At 43.8% G+C, this 19,585-nt stretch overlaps 1 protein-coding gene across 3 annotated transcripts; it reads left to right on the top strand.

Moving 5' to 3' along the window:
- The first annotated feature begins 1,142 nt into the window (after positions 1 to 1,142).
- PUS7L (pseudouridine synthase 7 like) lies at positions 1,143 to 18,538 on the top strand. 3 transcript variants are annotated; one of them, XM_028747088.2, is made up of 9 exons: positions 1,143 to 1,230; positions 3,869 to 4,788; positions 6,891 to 7,050; positions 8,889 to 9,084; positions 10,098 to 10,196; positions 10,704 to 10,785; positions 14,380 to 14,657; positions 16,911 to 16,964; positions 17,893 to 18,538. In XM_028747088.2, the coding sequence occupies exons 2-9, from the start codon at positions 3,885 to 3,887 to the stop codon at positions 18,217 to 18,219; spliced, it is 2,100 nt and encodes a 699-aa protein (XP_028602921.2). In that variant the 5' UTR covers positions 1,143 to 1,230; positions 3,869 to 3,884; the 3' UTR covers positions 18,220 to 18,538. The 3 variants fall into 3 exon arrangements, with proteins under 3 accessions (XP_028602921.2, XP_028602917.2, XP_028602920.2); XM_028747084.2 differs by lacking the exon at positions 1,143 to 1,230 and adding an exon at positions 1,265 to 1,650; XM_028747087.2 differs by lacking the exon at positions 1,143 to 1,230 and adding an exon at positions 3,468 to 3,607.
- Positions 18,539 to 19,585: the final 1,047 nt, after the last annotated feature.

Here is a 19,585-nt window from a genome sequence, read left to right as displayed (position 1 = left end):
ACCCACCTGTCATATTTGTGTCCAACTTCGGTGGGCACCTATGACAATGAAATTGCACTCTTTTCCCTCTCAGCTACTTTAAAAAAAAAAGACTCACAGAACTACCATTTTCAGCACCCTTTGACATGTTTTCCTTCAGCATTTCCCAAAGTTGGGGTTCTCCAGCTGTCCCCCCCCCCCGGACTGTGATTCCCATCATCCCTGACCACTGGTCTTGCTAGCTAGGGATGATGGGCGTTGTAGTCCAGAAACAGCTGGAGACCCAAGTTTGGGAGACACTGCTTTAGATGTGCACACATCCATAATAAACTAGCCTGTGGAAGTGTGCAATGGGGGCAGAGGTGGTAGAACGAAGGCATTACCAAATTGTGGTGCATTATGAGAAAACATTTCCTGTGCGCAAGTTGTGAGGGGAGGACAGAACAAGGAAGGTTCCTATTTATTTATTTTTTTGACGTTTCCGGATCAGTGTTTTTAGGTGGGAATTCGTAGCTGGCAGAGACCCAAACAGTAGTAGTTACCCTGCACTGCACCTGACCCAAGTAAGCCCAGCACATAAAGACAACAGAGACTTTAAAAAAGACTGGGAACCATGTATGATGTATATACAGAAACACTGTAAAGAAGTAGACTCGCTTGCAGGGTTTGACTAAACACTGACGATTAAGAAAACAAGTATAAAGTTTAAGAGGTAACAATTGGGTAAATAAGAAAATGTAAGATGTTATTTGGAAAACAGGGTATAAAAATGATACAAATGCAATAATATTTAGCTAAAAGATTACAAATTAAGGTAGAATAAAATAAGCAGAAGAAACAAATATTTAAAGAACCAGAGGAGGAAGTTGAGGGAAGTCGGGGGGGGGTTGCGGGGGATTTGTTTTTCTTTCTCTTTTTTTCTGTGATAAGGATGATCGTATTGAATATACTAATGTAAAACTCAATAAAAACTATTTTTAAAAAATAAGCCCAGCACCGCTTCAGAAGAAAGAAAAAGAGAAGCGAGAAAACAAGCTAGCTCTCACCCGCCGACCGAGGGCTCCGCTTCTGAACCCGGAGATGCAGACACGCGCCTTCCCTCGCCCCGCCCACCGACGTCACCCGGGAACTTCCACCGCTCTCGTTTCCTTTGAAGCAAGCCCCGCCCATCTCGCCTTCGGAGTTGTGCGCATGCGCTCAATTGAACAGGCTCGGCCCCATCGAGAAAGGATCTACAAACCTATGCGGGAGGTACCAAGGAGGCGGTGGGCGGGGGGGGCGGCGTGGTGTTTCGCCACGCTTTATCTCCGACCCAAATGTTTTAATCCGCTATCCTGCGCGGGATTTTGGTCTATCTTTGATTAGACAATCCTATCTCCTCCTCCTCCTCTACTCTTTCTCCTTCCTTGCTGCTGGCTCCACCCCTACTTTGATGAAAGTGGTATGCACTCACTTCCTTAGCTCCGCCTCTTTATCCCCCCCCCAACTAGATGGAAGATTCCTTCCAGTCGCTCCAGCACTATTGCCGCCAGGGGTCCTCCTGCGCCGCGCGGATCGTCCTAAGTGTTCGCAGGGGGATTTCCGGGCAATTGGATACAATTGCAATTGGAGCGTTGCGCCGGCGGTGGGGAGTCGGCGTTGTGCGAGCCCGCAAAAGAGCCTTGACAGCAGGTCAGAGACCGCTGGTGTTGCCTACTCTGACTGGCAGCGGCTCCCCAAGGGGGTCAGAAAACGGGGGGGAGGGGGCATTCTAAGCCCTACCTGGATTGAACCTGGGAGCTTCTGCCTGCAAGGTAGAGAGAACTTAAGATGAAGGAGACACGTGGTCCTCCAGATGTTCTCGTGCTGCAAATCCCAACCAGTGTGGCTAATGCCCAGGGGTAATGCGAGCTGCTCTTCAGTAGCATTTGGAGGTCTACGCATTAGTCCTCAACTGAAGTAGAGCCTGGCTAGCAATAGGAAGCAACAAGCAGCAGCTTCCTGCAACCGTAGGGAATGGGGCTGCTCTTGCAAGGATCGCTGGGCCCCCTTCTCTCTCTCTTTCTCAGAGAAAGAGAAGTAATGTGGGTCTGGCTTGATCACTGTGAGATCATTTGTTGTTGTTTAGTCGTGTCCGACTCTTCGTGACCCCATGGACCAGAGCACGCCAGGCACTCCTGTCTTCCACTGCCTCCCGCAGTTTGGTCAAACTTATGTTGGTAGCTTCGAGAACACTGTCCAACCATCTCGTCCTCTGTCATCCCCTTCTCCTTGTGCCCTCCATCTTTTCCAACATCAGGGTCTTTTCCAGGGAGTCTTCTCTTCTCATGAGGTGGCCAAAGTATTGGAGCCTCAGCTTTAGGATCTGTCCTTCCACTGAGCACTCAGGGCTGATTTCCTTCAGAATGGATAGGTCTGATCTTCTTGCAGTCCATGGGACTCTCAAGAGTCTCCTCCAGCACCATAATTCAAAAGCATCAATTCTTCGACAATCAGCCTTCTTTATGGTCCAGCTCTCACTTCCATACATCACTGCTGGGAAAACATAGAATCATAGATTTGGAAGGCACCACAAGGATGTTGTTGTTGTTGTGGATTGAATTTATACACCACCCTATACACAGAGGTCTCAGGGCAGTTCACAGAACAAAATCAAAATATAAAACCACAATATATATATAATCAAAATAAAATCAACAACCCAATAACACCCCCTTCCCCACGCAAAATAAAGAGCCACATTTTAAAAGGGCATAGGATATGCAATGCAGGAATATTTTGTCCAATGGGGGGCTCGAACCCATGGCCCTGACATTATCAGTCCCATGCTCTACCAACTGAGCTGCATGAAAGGTAGCAACCTGGAGTTATGGATGCTGGGGATTTTGGCTTCATGGTGGGTAAAATACAGTTGCCAGGATTCTTTGGAAGAAGCAGTGTGATTTAAATGGAGCAAAGGAGTGGGAAGAGTACAGTGGTACCTCGGGTTACATACGCTTCAGGTTACAGACGCTTCAGGTTACAGACTCCGCTAACCCAGAAATAGTACCTCGGATTAAGAACTTTGCTTCAGGATGAGAACAGAAATCGTGCAGTGGTGGCGCAGCGGCAGCAGGAGGCCCCATTATCTAAAGTGATGCTTCAGGTTAAGAACAGTTTCAGGTTAAGAACGGACCTCCGGAACGAATTAAGTACTTAACCTGAGGTACCACTGTACTGCTCTCTTTCTCTCTGACCAGTTCTGTGTAGGTCCAGTCCAGCTCTGCTCCCCAGCATTTCACCCAAAGAGAGAAGCCAAATGGAAAGGGGAGTCAGAAGCTTCTCTTCCTGTTCACCTCTACTCTCTGGACCAGAATGATGGACTCAGTCCTTACCACAATAGCAAGTGAGATATCAAGTGAGCAACCAGAGACGGTGGTAGCTGTTCCATGCAATCACAACTCATTTATGTCTCCTTTTGCAGGCAAAAGGGGCAGCATCTGCTCTGGGGGACCTGCTGTCTCAAGGAGGAGGTGATACTGCTACAGAACTAATGGGTCCTGCTGAGATCCTGGCCCATCAGCAGCTGCCCCAAGCTGTTGACCCCTGATGTCAGCCCTGCTCAAAGCACTTCCTTCTATCCATTCATTATATACCCACTGAATTATGGGTATGTTGCAGCAGAGGGCAACAGTGAGCACGAATACTAAGTCTTCAGTGCTAAGGAAAAGATCCTGTTTATTCGACCATCCTTTGAAAATGTTATGTGCTTAAGATTTTGGCCTTTGTACAGTATACAGATGTTAAAATTGTGCTGATTTGTGTAAAGAAAGAAAGGGACTATAAGCTACTTCCTCCAAATTTAACTTAACAGAGAGTGATTGTGTAAGATTTTCTAAGACTTGGCTCCATCTTTTCTTCATTTTTCCAGGCTGTATAATATTGGAATGGAAGAAGATTCTGACAGGGCAGTGGCATTCCACTCTTGCACTTACGTGAATGATCACATTGGCTTCTGCGGCAGCTTAAAAACCTTCCCAAAGGACTTTGTAGTAACAGAAATTAATGCATTTGGGCAGTTAGTTAATGAGATCACAGCAGATTCTCCTAATAAATCCTGTGAGAGCCTGTCGGAACAAGCTGGGTTCTGTCAACAGGATCCCAAAAGGCTGAGACTGAGTCGTCCAGAACTGTGCACAGATGAGGAATATTGCAACATTCGGGATGGTGATGTTCACTGTTCCCCAGAATGTCTTTCTTTCTCTGTTGGAGAAAGTGAAGAACATAAAGCTGATAATGTACCTGAAAACCACCTTGCCAAAGCTGTTACCCTGGACTCCTTATTAGATAGGCCCTTAAGGGAGCAACTCGGTCAGTTTGCTTGCCGTGTGAAAGACATGTGGGAATCTAAATCTGAACAAGGGCTTACTCCAGATGAATTTTCTCTTGGTCCAGTCCTTGACAAGAAGAATCGAGCCAGCTTGCATGGTGCCATCAGACAGGAATACCCTTTCTTAGCCACGGTGACAAAATGTGGCGAGATTATTGTAAAGGCAAATCAGGACTACCACGATCTTTGCCAGCTGGTGTCTGAAGAGGAAGCATGTGGCTTTATGAAATTTTTAGATGCCAAACTGGAACAATCAAAGTTTGCTTTCAGACCAGATGGAGATAAGGAACACCGGAAGATGGTTCACCACTTTATCAGTAAAAAGTTTGGGAAGCTTGTGGAAACCAAGTCTTTCACCGACGCTCAACAAAAAGCGGTCATTATAGTAAGGTTTCGTGAGAAAAGTGGTTCAAGGAAAAGGACTGCTGTTGACAGTGGGATGAGAAAAGAAATTTACACAGGTAAGTATGCAACAACAATTTTGTCGCTTCCTTGGAAGAGTTTATATGTCCTTTGAAAATCCACCAGCCTATAATAGACTAACGTATCACTGTCTTATGGGACGCGGGTGGCGCTGTGGGTTAAACCACAGACCCTAGGACTTGCCGATCAGAAGGTCGGCGGTTCAAATCCCCAACGGGGTGAGCTCCCTTTGCTTGGTCCCAGCTCCTGCCAACCTAGCAGTTCGAAAGCATGTCAAAGTGCAAGTAGATAAATAGGTACCACTCCGGCGGGAAGGTAAACGGCATTTCCGTGTGCTGCTCTGGTTCGGCAGAAGCGGCTTAGTCATGCTGGCCACATGACCCAGAAGCTGTACACTGGCTCCCTCGGCCTGTAAAGTGAGATGAGCACCGCAACCCCAGAGTTGGTCACAACTGGACCTAATAATCGGGGTCCCTTTACCCTTTACCTTTATCACTGTCTTAATGAAATCTACATGAATGAAGTCACACACAGACAGCTTTATTGCAGTCCATAGACCCAAAATACACAGTACAACAATAGTAAATGTCAGTAGTTATTAAGCTGTAAGATCAGCCTTGCTTGAATGAAGTCAGCACTTGTTAAAAAGAGCCACATCACAACAAGCTGGTTCACTCTTAAGGTTAAACCATTGCTTAAAATAAACTATGGTTTAATAAGCACTTTGCTCCTCCCCTACGCCTGACTGTCCTGCATCGGGGAGGAAACAAGCCAGAGTTTGGTTTGTTGTAATGTGTACAACCAGGAATCGAGTGGGCTCATGCTTGCCTTAGACATCTCGGCTTCTGCTTGTAGGTTTGTTTGGAGGAAAACAAACGATGAGCCAAGGTTCACATGCCACAAGAAATCAAACCTGCTTGTTCCTGGCTTGCTTCTGCCCCCTAGTGGCAAAGTCATGAACTGGGAGAGGAGCAAAGTCCTTGTTTTTATTAAACTATGGTTTGTTTTAAATTATGGTTTAATGCTGCATGTGAGCCAGGCTGGAACTGATGAGAGTTGTAGTCTAGCAGCATAGGGAGGGCACTAGGTAGAACCAGTGATGCACAGGCAAGAATATCATTTCTGCAAGTTATTGCTGTGTAGCATAGAGTAAAATATGTTACTAGTTTATGTGAGCTATGGTTACCTACAGGGTGGATTTGATTTAAATCAAATCGATTTAAATCACTAGTCAGTAAGACTTGATTTAAATCTTTTTCTTTTTCTTTTTTACAGAAAGACTCATTCTTGCTGGTATAATCTTCATATTTACAACCAGATGAAGGTTTCATTTTAGGAATAATAAATTTTCAGAGTAGTTTTTACATTTATATCAGAAATTACTGATTTGGATATACTATTAGAAATACAGGTAATTATGAAATTATTGTGAGGTTTAATAAGTTACCTATTTATATTTGGACAGCATTTCTGCTGTACTTTATTGGAAGGAGAAAAATAATCATTTCCTTAATAACAATTTAAACAATTTATTTAACTAAAACAATAACATTATGTATCCATGTATCCATATGTATCCATGTTTGTTAACTGGTGTGGTTAAATAATTTTTTAAAAAAACATACACAACAGACTGAGTTTTAGCAAACATGAAAAACTCAAAGCAAATCCTTATTTCCTGATGAATAGCCTTTGGACTATAATGTAACTTAAAAAGAAAACTATCTTTGGAAAGATTTTTCCTCCAAAAGCATTTTATTTTCAAAATCCAATTTAAATTAAAAAAGTGATTTAAATAAAAAAAAATCAGTTAAAAATTGTTTTTAAAAATTGATTTTTATCCACCCTGGTTACCTACAGACAGCAGCAATAACTTTGATACTGCATTTGCTAACATTTAGAAACTGCTTAAAACAGGGTATTTCTACTCCAACTTAGTTTTAGTTTTACTGATTAGTCAGTAAAAAGGATTAAGGATTAGTCAGTAAAAAAACAATTTTTCTCAATTGCTTAGCCAATGCCTACACTATCCTATCAACAGATCTTCCATTAGCTCAGTCATTTGAGGGGGACACCATTCATGTTTTCTGAGCAACGCCATCCACTTGGGTGCACTGAATCTGCAATAATGTGGTTTCAGCTTTTACTCTCCGGAAAGAGAACCTGGAAACGCTTGAAGCAATTAGCTTCTTGTCTGCTGAACTTGGCGTGCTCCCTTCAGACTTCAGTTACACAGGCATTAAAGACAAGAAGGCCATTACGTACCAAGCTATGGTTGTGAAGAAGGTGACGCCTGAAAGGTAATGAGAGATTTGTGGTCGCACTTTAACATCATGGTTTGAATTAGACTCTAGCTCTCTTTTAAAATTCAGATCTAGTATTTAATTTTGCTGGTTAGAAAGGAGATCCATTTTGTTTTGAGTTCTTAACACTTGAAGCAATACGGAAAGTTAAAAGTCCTTTGGTACGCTTCGCATCTAGAACAGGGGTAGGAACCCGAGAGCCAAATGTGATCCTCCCAGCTTTTCTGTCCGGCTCTCTGGACTCTTGATTAATAAGCTGTATTCTTGAGTACCATTAAGAGAGAAATAATTTCTCTTCTTTTCAAAGCATTGCTCATTTGGTACATGAGAAACATGTTGATTTGGGTGTTTATTTCTACAGCTGCACATGTAACAAAATGGTGTAATGTTACTTGTCTTAAAGCAATTTTCACGGTTAATCGGCTGAACCTTTCCCTCGCGTTCTCATCATTCTGATCCCCAAGAATCTGTTGTTCATCAAAGGGAAACTTTGTCTGCAACGCTCTCTAAAGCATAATGACTCTTTCCTTGTCGGCCTTACAAAAATAAACTCGCAGGACCATTTCTCTCCTTGGGTGTGTAATGTACATGCTTGTAATTGAAAACACAGCTGACAGTTCAAATATCTGACCCTGAAGTGTTCATTTAATCTTTTACTTCTAACACACATGAAATCCCCATTCAAGCCGAGGAAATGTTTTTCCAAGTAAAACTGCCACAGAATTGTGTGTGAGATTGGGGCAACACGTTGAAAATGCAATGTCGATTAAGTCCCTTTTTCTCTCTGTAGAGTCTGTTACTAGTTAGCCCTCCCTTTTTTTCTTAAGCCGTTTCTGCTTATACTTTTTTATTGAACACTACGCTGTTCTCACTCCCCAACTTTGCCCTGCCAGTCTTGGTTAAATTTTTATTCCTCAGCGCAAGGATACCTTTCTATGTATCAGTTGCACTACTTTTATTTAGTCATCATGCATATTGCTTAGAATGCATGTCCCTATATAGTGAACAAATAAACAAACAAAACTTGAATACAGTATCTTCTTTAGCTAGTCTTCAACAGCTTGAGAAAGTCTTACTCTCTGCTTTCCAATAATCTGCACACTGGTTGTTTTTACTTCTTTGTGGTTGTTAGTTGTCCAGGACATTTTGCAAAAATTAAAAATGGGAAGGTAGGATACGACTGTGCAAATATACAACAACAATTAAAAACACAGTTTGAGCTGAGAGACAAAAATAGGTAGTAGAATCAGCCCAAAGAGCAAAAACAGTAATATTTTCAAGTGGCATAGGAATGTCAACAGGGAGAGAAACCAAATGGAGTTCTGTAGTTTCGACCACCGCACACAGCCTGCTCCCTGACTACGCCCATGCTTTGTTTGCCCCCATCATGCTCCTATGCACTTATCATGTGCTGGGTAATACATGTACAACATTAGCACTCTAAAAATTGATGGTCTGGGTGGTCTTCATATGGACACATATGGTATGTGCATTAAAAAGTGGCAAGGTGTGTGTGCAATGCTTTTATCAATAAGTACTTTTTGTTTAGCCTTCCTCCTGCAAAAATCAGGCCACAATCTTAGCAGATTGTGGGGCTGAGAGCACAATATTGCAGAATTTCTGCTAATGCGTATTTTGCAGCAGTGTTAAGTGGTAGCAACAAAATATCAAAAGTTGACGGTCCAGGCAAGGGCATGCTTTCTCCTCCCCCCCCCCCCCGCAAAACCATTGCCAGTAAAATGCTATAGGAAGCTCATTTTTTGAAAACTGCTTCCTTGTTAAAATATTCAGCGTCTCGAAAATGACATGACATTTCCAACGTTTCCTTTCTGCAGATTGAAAGAACTTGGAAACACCATTGGGAAAAAAGGAATTGGTGTGTCTAATGTACACTCTGCCAGTCAGCCGCTGAGACTTGGTCAATTGCAAGGAAACCATTTTGATATAATTGTAAGAGATTTAAAACTTAAAAGCAATGACTGTTCCGCGAGCCTAAAGGAGAGAATATATGAAGCAACTGAGAACGTCAAGGTAAAGCAATAGTACATTTCAAAAGATGCTGCCTCTAGCTTTCCATGCCTCTATGATTTTAAAATACTGCATAGTGTCCAGATCAGCATTGCAAGCTAAAGATGCACCTCTTTGCCTTAGCTTTGGGCACCTGAGGTGTATATTTTTGGATCCATCTTATTTTTGTAAGTCTAAACTGTGTAACATTGTATATTGGACGCAGGTGGCGCTGTGGGTTAAACCACAGAGCCTAGGACTTGCCAATCAGAAGGTCGGCAGTTCGAATCCCCGCAACGGGGTGAGCTCCTGTTTCTCAGTCCCTGCTCCTGCCAACCTAGCAGTTCAAAAGCATGTCAAAGTGCAAGTAGATAAATAGGTACAGTGGTACCTTGCAAAACGAATGCCTCGGAAGACGAAAAACTCGTAAGATGAAAGAGTTTTTCGTTTTTTGAGTTGCTTCGCAAGACGAATTTCCCTATGGGCTTGCTTCACAAGACGAAAACGTCTTGCAAGTTTGTTTCCTTTTTCTTAAAACCGCTTGAAGAGGTGCAGTTGCGACTTGACCGTGCTTCGCAAGATGAAAAATTCGCAAGACGAAAAAACTCGCAGAACGAATTAATTTCGTCTTGCGAGGCACCACTGTACTTCTCCAGCGGGAAGGTAGACGGCGTTTCCGTGCGCTACTCTGGTTTGCCAGAAGCGGCTTTGTCATGCTGGCCACATGACCCGGAAGCTGTACGCCGGCTCCCTCAGCCAATAAAGCAAGATGAGCGCCGCAACACCAGAGTCGGCTACAACTGTACCTAATGTTTAGGGGTCCCTTTACCTTTACCTTTAACATTGTATATTAATATTAATGTTGTGTTTTAATAGTCGTAATCTGCCCCAGAACCTTAGGATGAAGGGTGGGAAATAAACTACTGTAGTAGTAGTAGTAGTAGTAATAGTAACAACAACAACACATGCTATGATTCTTCATATGTTTAACTTTTCCTCTTCTTCATATGTTTAACTTTTCCTCTTCTGCTTTGCAGAAAAATGGTTTTATAAATTTCTATGGACCTCAGCGATTTGGACAAAGGCAGACTATACAGACAGACCAAATCGGATTGGCTTTGCTGAATGAAGAACTGGTACACACACACACACACATATATAATTTATACTTCCCTTCTTCCTAAGAGCTATTGGGGTGGGGTGGGGTTACACATAGTTCTCCTTCCCTATTCTAGCATTGCAACAATTTTGTGAGCTAGGTTACTCTGAAAGAGATGCACTGGCCCACGATCACTCAGTGAGCTTTATGGCGGTGTGTGAGAGAGTAGGCTCTTTTTAAAAAATTGGATTATCATTCCCTCAATTTCCATTGTTTACACGGTGAGTGTTGTTCCTTATGTAGCCAAAACAGCACCCACCGTGCAGACTTAGGGGGACTCCCAAGGTTTGCAGAAGTACATAAAAATCTTTAGAAAACGCAAAGTGGGAGGGGAAGAAACCACAAACAGCCCATGAGGACTAAGTGTGTGCGACATTTGGACATAGGTCGCCCTTGTAAAAGTCCAATCATTCGGAATCAGAGCTGGTGCTAACTTTTAAGAACACATAAAGCAACATGTCATTTGCATTTACTTGCCTTAAAGGTCAAAGCGGTGAAATTGTTTTTCACGCCAGAAGATTCAGATGATCCTGTAAATAAAGCGAAGAAATACTTCCTTCAGACCGGTAAATATGCCATCTCCTATGAAACATATCGCAGGAAGAAAACCTTCTGCGTAGTGAGGAAAAATAGTTTGGGTTTATTAACAGAAGCAATATTAAAATCAGTGGAAGTGGGTAAATAGTTATGTGCTTGCGTGTGTATGTGTATCTTAAAAGGTTCTCAGAATTTGCTTTTTTAAAGATATTGATATACTGCTTGATGTTCAGAATTTCATAATGTATATATAAAAATACATAAAATATATACAGTCGTACCTTGGAAGTCAAACGGAATCTGTTCCGGAAGTCTGATCGACTAACAAAACGTTTGAAAACCAAATCGCGGCTTCTGATTGGCTGCAGGAAGCTCCTGCAGCCAATCGGAAGCCGCAAAAACCCCATTGGACATTCAGGTTCCTAAAGAACGTTTGCAAACCGGAACAGTCACTTCCGGGTTTGCGACATTCAGGAGCCAAAATGTATGAGTTCCAGGGCATTCGACAAGCAAGGTACGACTGTATTTAAAGTGTACAAGGAATAAGAACAATTCAGTTCATTTATTTAAAGGCTGAAAATTCCCTCAGAATGCCTGTTGAAATAGGCAAGTCTTTGTTTGATGCTTGAAGTTCCTTGGAGGGCAGTGTGTGTGCCTTTTTCTGCTCTGCATTGAGAACAATGGGTTAAATTACACAGTACTTGTCCCATGTCTTGAGTTAGCACATCTTCCACGTCTGTCTCCACCAGACCTTATTTATTTATTTAAAAATACAAGTGTAAGTAGTAGAACTACAATGACAAGATATGACTTAGTTGTTTTGACAAGCTATTATATGGGCATGGTGCCCTTTTACGTGACTGCGGCAATTACTGTCACCTTGCAGTGACCCACCTTAGGTCTTTGCCCACGAAAATCTCTCCTCTAATTTTAAACACTCTTGCTTTCATTTCTGAACGTTCGCTGCAAAGTTTCCTTTCCATATTGCCCTTTCCTCCATGGGGCTTTTCTTTGTCGCTCTCAGTGTAACTGGAGCTCCCTAGAGAGTTGGCTGCTTCAGTGATGTAACTAACCTTTTCTTCAGACAGCCAGGAATTAATTGCTTTCCCATGCCCTGAAGAGCTGCATAGAAAAAGGGAAGTAATCATCACCTAATTGAGCAGTGAGCTGCAGAATATATACCACAGCATTACATCATTTTCAGCACCTTTTTAATGGGGGGGGGCACTATTTGCAGAAAGGACCCCCCTCTCCTCACAAGATTATATATTTGTCCATGTTAGGAGGTTAGCAGAAAGGAAGTGAGTAACTGAGGGGAATGTACATGTCTGATAGGATCTGCAGGTGCGAGTGTTGCTGTTTTTTTCTGGGAAAGGGGTTTTCTGAAAATGTCGTTTCAGATTCTGCTGTAAAGATCATAGAATCATAGAATCATGGAGTTGGAATAGACCACAAGGGCCATCGAGTCCAACCCCCTGCCAAGCAGGAAACACCGTCAGATGTTGTTCTTCAGCGATGAAAATCAAGCAAAATAAGGAAAAACTTATGATACATCATTTCCCCCTTTGAGCTGAGTTGATGGACACATTTAGTATTCCCCTTGCCTCTAACACATTCAGAAGAGTGGACTCTCTCAGCATTACTTACTTGAAGCAAAAGCACATTTATCTAACATTCCTTGGTTAGAGGAATTAAGGGGTGTGTGTGGGTGACGAATTGGAAACAGAAATATTAGTTTTCTCTAAGTTTGAAATCTGAAGTACTCCCTCTTTTCCCACAAATGTTACCACCCACGCCAAAAAGAGCACTTCTTTTTCTTAATGATTTTCCTGCTTTCCTTATGGAAATGCAACTCTTTTCATTCTCATTGCCTTCTTTAGCTCTCAGTTTCCATTGACTTCGCTTGTCCTTAACGATGCCGTGATGTAGTCAAATCACATGGGCTGCATAGGGCCAGGATGATACCCTATTCCCTTGTGATCCCAGATCACCTGAAATTGCCAAGGTGGGGATAAGAAGATAAGAAGTAGCAGGAAGAAATGGTGCAGAAAGTGGAAAGGAAACAGTGAGCCAGTTTGTACGTGACACTAAGCCAAACCATGGATAAGCTAATGCATCTGCATGTAGGTAGCTGCAGCAGAAATCATGGCCGCTTTGCTTCTCACCTTGGTCTCCTGAAGCTAAGCCATGGTTTTATGTTAGTATTGTGTCCAAACCCAGGCTCATTGTTTGTCTTCCCCAGACAACCAGGAACAGCAAACCAGGAACAAACCTTGACTACAACTTATGGTTTGTCTAGAGCAAGGCAGGTAGACTGGTGACTGGGAGTGGCCGCCAGACCACATAACATCGGTCCTGAAAGACCTACATTGGCTCCCAGTACGTTTCCGAGCACAATTCAAAGTGTTGGCACAATTCAAAGTCCCTGACCACTGGTTTTGTTAGCTAGGGATGATGGGAGTTGTAGTCCCAAAACATCTGGAGGGCTGAGTTTGCCTATGCCTGTTTAAAGCCCTAAACAGCCTCAGCCCAGTATACCTGAAGAAGTGTCTCCACCCCTACTGCTCAGCCCGAACACTGAGGTCCAGCTCCAAGGGTCTTCTGGCAGTTTCCTCACTGTGAGAAGTGAGGTTACAGCAAACCAGGCAGAGGGCCTTCTCGGTGGTGGCGCCCACCCTGTAGAACACCCTCCCATCAAATGTCAAGGAAATAAACAACTATCTGAGTTTTAGAAAACATCTGAAGGCAGCCCTGTTTAGGGATGTTTTTAATGTTTGATGTATTTATCATGTTTTTAATATTCTGTTGGGAGCCTGCCAGAGTGGCTGGGGAAACCCAGCCAGATGGGTGGGGTAGAAATAATAAGTTGTTGTTGTTGTTGTTGTTGTTGTTGTTAAGTAAACTGGGCTGGGGGAGGAGGAGGAAATGAAACAAGTAAAAAATCATCATCATCATCATCATAGTAGTTGAGATAAATATTTATCCACCCTGAAAGTGCTATTTTTGACATGGAAAAGTGGAGAGCAAATCTGCACATTAGCCTCCTTTGCTTTTAAAAGGGATCCTTTCAGTTTTTTCAAACCAATGAATGAATACAGTGGTACCTCAGGTTAAGAACTTAATTCGTTCCGGAGGTCTGTTCTTAACCTGAAACTGTTCTTAACCTGAAGCACCACTTCAGCTAACGGGGCTTCCTGCTGCCCCTGCGCCACCGCTGCACGATTTCTGTTCTCATCCTGAAGCAAAGTTCTTAACGCGAGGTAATATTTCTGGGTTAGCGGAGTCTGTAACCTGAAGCATGTTTAACCTGAAGCGTATGTAACCTGAGGTACCACTGTAAATCCAACAGCTTAGAGTTGGGGCTGCTTGAGTCTTGAAAGCCTAAGCATCTTTGCGAAGCCAAGAGGCCACAATCTCAACCGGGAACAAACACAGAGCATAACGGACGTGGTGGAGAGGACTCAAAAGGGGGGAAATCAGTGGGCAAGAGATGCAACCAGCACCTTTCAACCACCCACTGCTTCTCATATGATATGTGGAGGAGAAACAGAAGTTGCGCTACGAAGGTGCACCTTAGAAGCAGAATGTGTAGAAGCTCATGATCAGTTTTCTCTGTTTTTCAGAGGACGCCAAAGGCACCCTCGCAATGCTGCCTGACTTCAAAGTCAGAGAGACGATGCTGCTGCGTGCCTTGAATCGCTACGGTATAAATCACGAGGGATGTGCACGAGGGTGGCTCAGTATTCCTCACTCCATGCGTATTTTCTACGTCCATGCATATTGCAGTAAGATTTGGAACGAAGCCGCTTCGTACCGGATTAAGATCTACGGTACAAGAGTTGTGACTGGCGACCTCATCTTCTCGGGAACACGTTCTGAAAGCTGTTCGCTGAATGACAAGGTAAACAGGAGCTTGAAAGGCACGGATAGCACATCTGATCCTCTCTGGGTCTGTTAAATTTCATTAAAATTCGAACGAGGCCTTTCATCTTCCTGGTACTCCATAAATAAACATGCTGTGTTTACAAAAGGTGCAGTCTGGTTTGGCAGAACCAGTCAGATATAGATTATTTTGCTATGCATGTTTATGAGAACCAAGCCTTTTTTGTGTGAACTATAATGTGGTCCAGGATGTCGCATGCATGAAATGGGATAGTGCTCCTTTTGGAATAAGATGAATGGATGTCAATTCATGATGTCAATGCATTCAGGAAATTAATTGGTGCAAGTTCAGGTAACACACCCCCTTATCAATCAGAACATCCTATAATTATAATTTTTTTGGCAAAAAATAATAATAAACCAACAAAACCCTTTACCCATGTGCATAATGTCTTCTGTAGATACTACCAGCTTGCTTTCAAACTCACCCCTATCATGAGGCCTAGAACTATGTATTTGGTTTTGTTTTGTTGTTGTTTTTGCTTAGTTTAATTGGATCTTCTCAAAAAAAAATAATGGCTAGGGAGCCAATGAAATTGTATGTGGATGGCATCTCAGAAGAATCAGCACTGCCCAGTTAACACAGTTATATTTCACCTGGGCTGAAAGGCAGGGTAGAGATATTTAGATAGGTTAAAAACATAAAATAAACTCTGGATTATTCAAAATGCTATTTCAGAAAAATCAAAATCAGAAGACGTCATCCAGTTGGAAGCCCATGTACTCTTTAATCATGAAGTTATTTCGGCATGGCTAACATTAATTTCACATTCTTTACCATTTAAAGTGGTGTGTTCTGTGATTACGAATGGGATAAGTACACAGCCAAGTCAAACAGTTGTTTCTAATTTTGTGTTGGTTGAAGCCAACCATTTTCCTTTGCAATAAATAACTTGGAAATGTTTTCTCTTAAAGGATGGCAAGGGTTGCAATCTTATACCAATTCACCTGAAAGTAAGCTCCATTGAATCAATGGAATTGAATTCTGAGTAAGCGTGCATAGAACTGCATTGTAGGCGTACAGTAGGTATATGATTGCTTCACATTCTACGGAAATTCCACTGCCTCTCACTAGTGGCAATGTCCAAGTAGTGAAGTTCCACTCAAAAGAAGCTCCTATGGGTTAAACCACTGTGCCGCTTGGGCTTGCCGATTGAAAGGTCGGCGGTTCGAATCCCCACGATGGGGTGAGCTCCCGTTGTTTGGTCCCAGCTCCTGCCCACCTAGCAGTTCGAAAGCACGCAGTGCAGGTAGATAAATAGGTACCTCTCTGGCGGGAAGGTAAATGATGTTTCCGTGCGCTGCTCTGGTTTCGCCAGAAGTGGCTTAGTCATGCTGGTCACATGACCCAGAAAAACTGTCTGCGGAAGCGGACAAACACCAGCTCCCTCGGCCTGTAAAGCAAGATGAGCGCCACAACCCCAGAGTCGTTCGCAACTGGACTTAATTACCTTTATCTTTACATTAGTATGGAAACGCCGTTTTGAATGCATTATAAACATGCAACACCAAGTGGCGTAAGAGGGTAAAATAAATTCTGTGCCATTTTCCGCAGTGATTCTCCCCCCTTGGTTATAACGTTTTAATTTCTGACTTATTTATAGCATTTTTTTCCTGTGTGTAGATCCATCCTTAGTCTGTTTATAGACTGCATTTTTCACACGTTGTGCTGAAAGCAGTTTATAAGAAGCAACCCTAAGAATACAATAATTCAACAACCATTATGCATAATCACAATTGCCATCAAAATGATAGTGTCGCTGCAGCACTAACAGTTCAACAATTCATTTTTCTTTTGAAATAGATCACAAAAAATGAAGCGAGCATGCCAGTTAATATCCCAAAATAGCCCTAAAACTAATATAAGATCTAAAGACCAGACACAGCTTTTTGGGCAGCTGTTCCCTCTTGGGGAACAGGTAGGTAGAAGCAGCTATACCTTGATGGCTAACACAGTCTCTTCCCTTCCTCTACTAGTTGAGCTCTAACAGTGCAAGCCTAGCCTAGCCATGTCTACTCTGAGCAAGACCCGCTGGGACTTACTGCCTGGTAACTGGGGTTAGAATTGCAGCCTGAATCCTTGCATTTATGTTTTTAAGCTTCAATACTGCATTGCAAACTGGCCTGGGAATTATTTGAAGGATGGTAATAGAAATCTCTAGAATAAGTCAATAAAAACATGTTACATACTTTCCCCCATTTTTTATACCAGGTCCACGTAGTAACAGCTGCAGAAGAAGAGGCCAATGAATATGCAATAAATCAGGTACGTTTGGGGAAATGTATTTCTTTAAAGTATTAAAGGAACACTAGGCTTATGACATACACTTGTAAGTTACAGGCATAGCTTGATCACTGGAAAATATAAATACAGTCGTACATTGGAAGTCGAACGGAATCCGTTCTGGCATTCCGTTCAGCTTCCAAAACGTTCGGAAACCAAAGTGTGGCTTCTGATTGGCTGCAGGAAGTTCCTGCAGCCAATCGGAAGCCACGGCGGACATTCGGCTTCCGAAAATCGTTTGAAAACCGGAACACTCACTTCCGGGTTTCGATCGTTCGGGAGCCGATTTGTTTGGGAGCCAAGGTGTTTGAGATGCAAGGTACGACTGTAGAAGGAAATGCCAACCCAAACCCAAAATCCAGATCTTTGTGCATTTTGCAGGGTTCTCTCACTACCACCCTTCCTCCATCCCCCCCCCCCCCCGCTGCAATCAGCAATTCCTTTGTGTTCCTTTGTTCTGACATCTCCTGGGCATGCGTAAAGGTAAAGGGACCCCTAACCATTAGGTCCAGTCGTGACCAACTCTGAGGTTGCGCGCTCCTCTCGCTCTATAGGCCGAGGGAGCCGGCGTTTGTCCGCAGACAGCTTCCAGATCATGTGGCCAGCATGACTAAGCCGCTTCTGGTGAACCAGAGCAGCGCACGGAAACACCGTTTACCTTCCCACCGGAGCGGTACCTATTTATCTACTTGCACTTTGACGTGCTTTCAAACTGCTAGGTTGGCAGGAGCAGGGACCAAACAATGGGAGCTCACCCCGTAACGGAGATTCGAACTGCCGACCTTCCGATCAGCAAGTCCTAGGCTCTGTGGTTTAACCCACAGCGCCACCCGCGTCCCTGGGCATGTGCTTTTATGCAAAGCCGCTCCCCTTCCACAGATATACTCACCTTACTTTTTTCTTCCCAAAGGTGATTATCCCAATGGCTGGCTACAACATCCGCTATCCCACTAACAAAGTCGGGGAGTGGTATTGCAAAAGACTTGCCCGTGATGGGCTGCAGATGCACCAGTTCAGGCTTCCTTCGTTACAGCTGAACGTGCCTGGGTGCTACCGACATCTCCTGAAGTATCCGCGCGATCTGTCGTACCGTTTTTTAAAAAGCAACGAAGAACCGGTGGGAACTGGGGACAATTCCCCCAAAGATCCCGAAACTTCTCTTTCGGTGTCGTTTTGGCTTGATCCTTCGTGTTACGCAACTGTTTGTTTGGGGGAAATAATGAAGTGCAATCTTTAAAAGAAAAAAGAAAAGGCAGAGCTTCGCTAGAAATACGGCACGCTCAATAAAAATGGCATGGGGCTGTGTAGAAAAAAAATGGTGCTGCACCTTGGCTTGGGGGAGGTGTGGGCTGTTCCGCCTCAGGCTGCAAAATGTATTGGACCAGATCACCCCACCTTGGACCTACTGTAACAAGACAGTGCAGGAGTACAGCCAAGCTGCCAGCCTTATGCTTCCCAAACAGGTAAACCCAACATCCCTGTGCTCCTAAATTGGACCAGCATCTAATTCTTTGCCTTATCCACACATTAAATTCCAGCTTGTTATTGCTCACCTAGCCTGATTCCGGGTATTCATACCACAGGCCCTGCATTTCATGCAACTCTCTGGAGCTCTCCAATTTCTCTTTGGCACTGGGTGAAAACCGTACGTGCCTGATTTTCGAAATCTGGCTTTCAGTTCTTTTGACACTGATTCTCCCCCCCCCCCCCCCGCTCCACTCTGCTTTCAAATCGCTTTGTGTTTATTGACCATTATAGCAGCCTGGTCTTGGGACTTGTTTGGGGCCGAAGAGCAGATAATGAAATGGAATGAAAAACAGAACCAGGGCTGTCTTAAGTATATGCAGCGCTAACCCTAACCCTAACACACACCCCCGGTTGCCCAGTCCCAGGTATGCAGGAGGGCGGAGCCAGCCTGCCGCCTCAGCATCTCGCTGGCTCGGTCACCCCCCAACTTGCGGAAGAAGAGCCACAGCAGAAGAGCCCACTGCCGCTCCGACCGACAAGTGGGCTCTTCCCCGAACTCAACTCTCAGACCCTGGACTTTCGGCCTGGCACCCCTGAGAGTCCGGAGCCCGGGTGCCCCACACCCCTAGCACCTATGGGTAAGATGGCCCTGAACAGAACTGTGTGTGTCACCTGCAAGTTGATGATACTAACTCTGAACTTATTCTGTCCCGGCCATTGCATCGTAGTTCTCGGAAAAATATTTGAAGTGCTCTAGACAAATCCCGCATGGTAAATAATAAGAACAAGACTAATTTATTATTTATACCCCGCCCATCTGACTGGGTTTCCCCAGCCACCCTGGGCAGCTCCCAACAGAATATTAAAAACACAATAAAATATCAAACGTTAAAAACTTCCCTGAACAGGGCTTCAGATGCCTTCTAAAAGTCAGATAGTTGTTTATTTCCTTGACATCTGATGGGAGAGCATTCCACAGGGCGGGTGCCACCACCGAGAAGGCCTTCTTGCCTGATTCCCTGTAACATGGCTTCTCGCAGTGAGGGAACCGCCAGAAGGCCCTCGGAGCTGGACCTCAGTGTCCTGGCAGAACAATGGGGGTGGAAATACAGTGGTCACTCAGCGCTACCTTCTGA

This window comes from Podarcis muralis, chromosome 10, assembly GCF_964188315.1.
Source record: "Podarcis muralis chromosome 10, rPodMur119.hap1.1, whole genome shotgun sequence".
NCBI lineage: Eukaryota > Metazoa > Chordata > Lepidosauria > Squamata > Lacertidae > Podarcis > Podarcis muralis.
The sequence above is the reverse complement of the archived record's forward strand: the minus strand, read 5'-3'. Positions and strand labels throughout refer to the sequence as shown.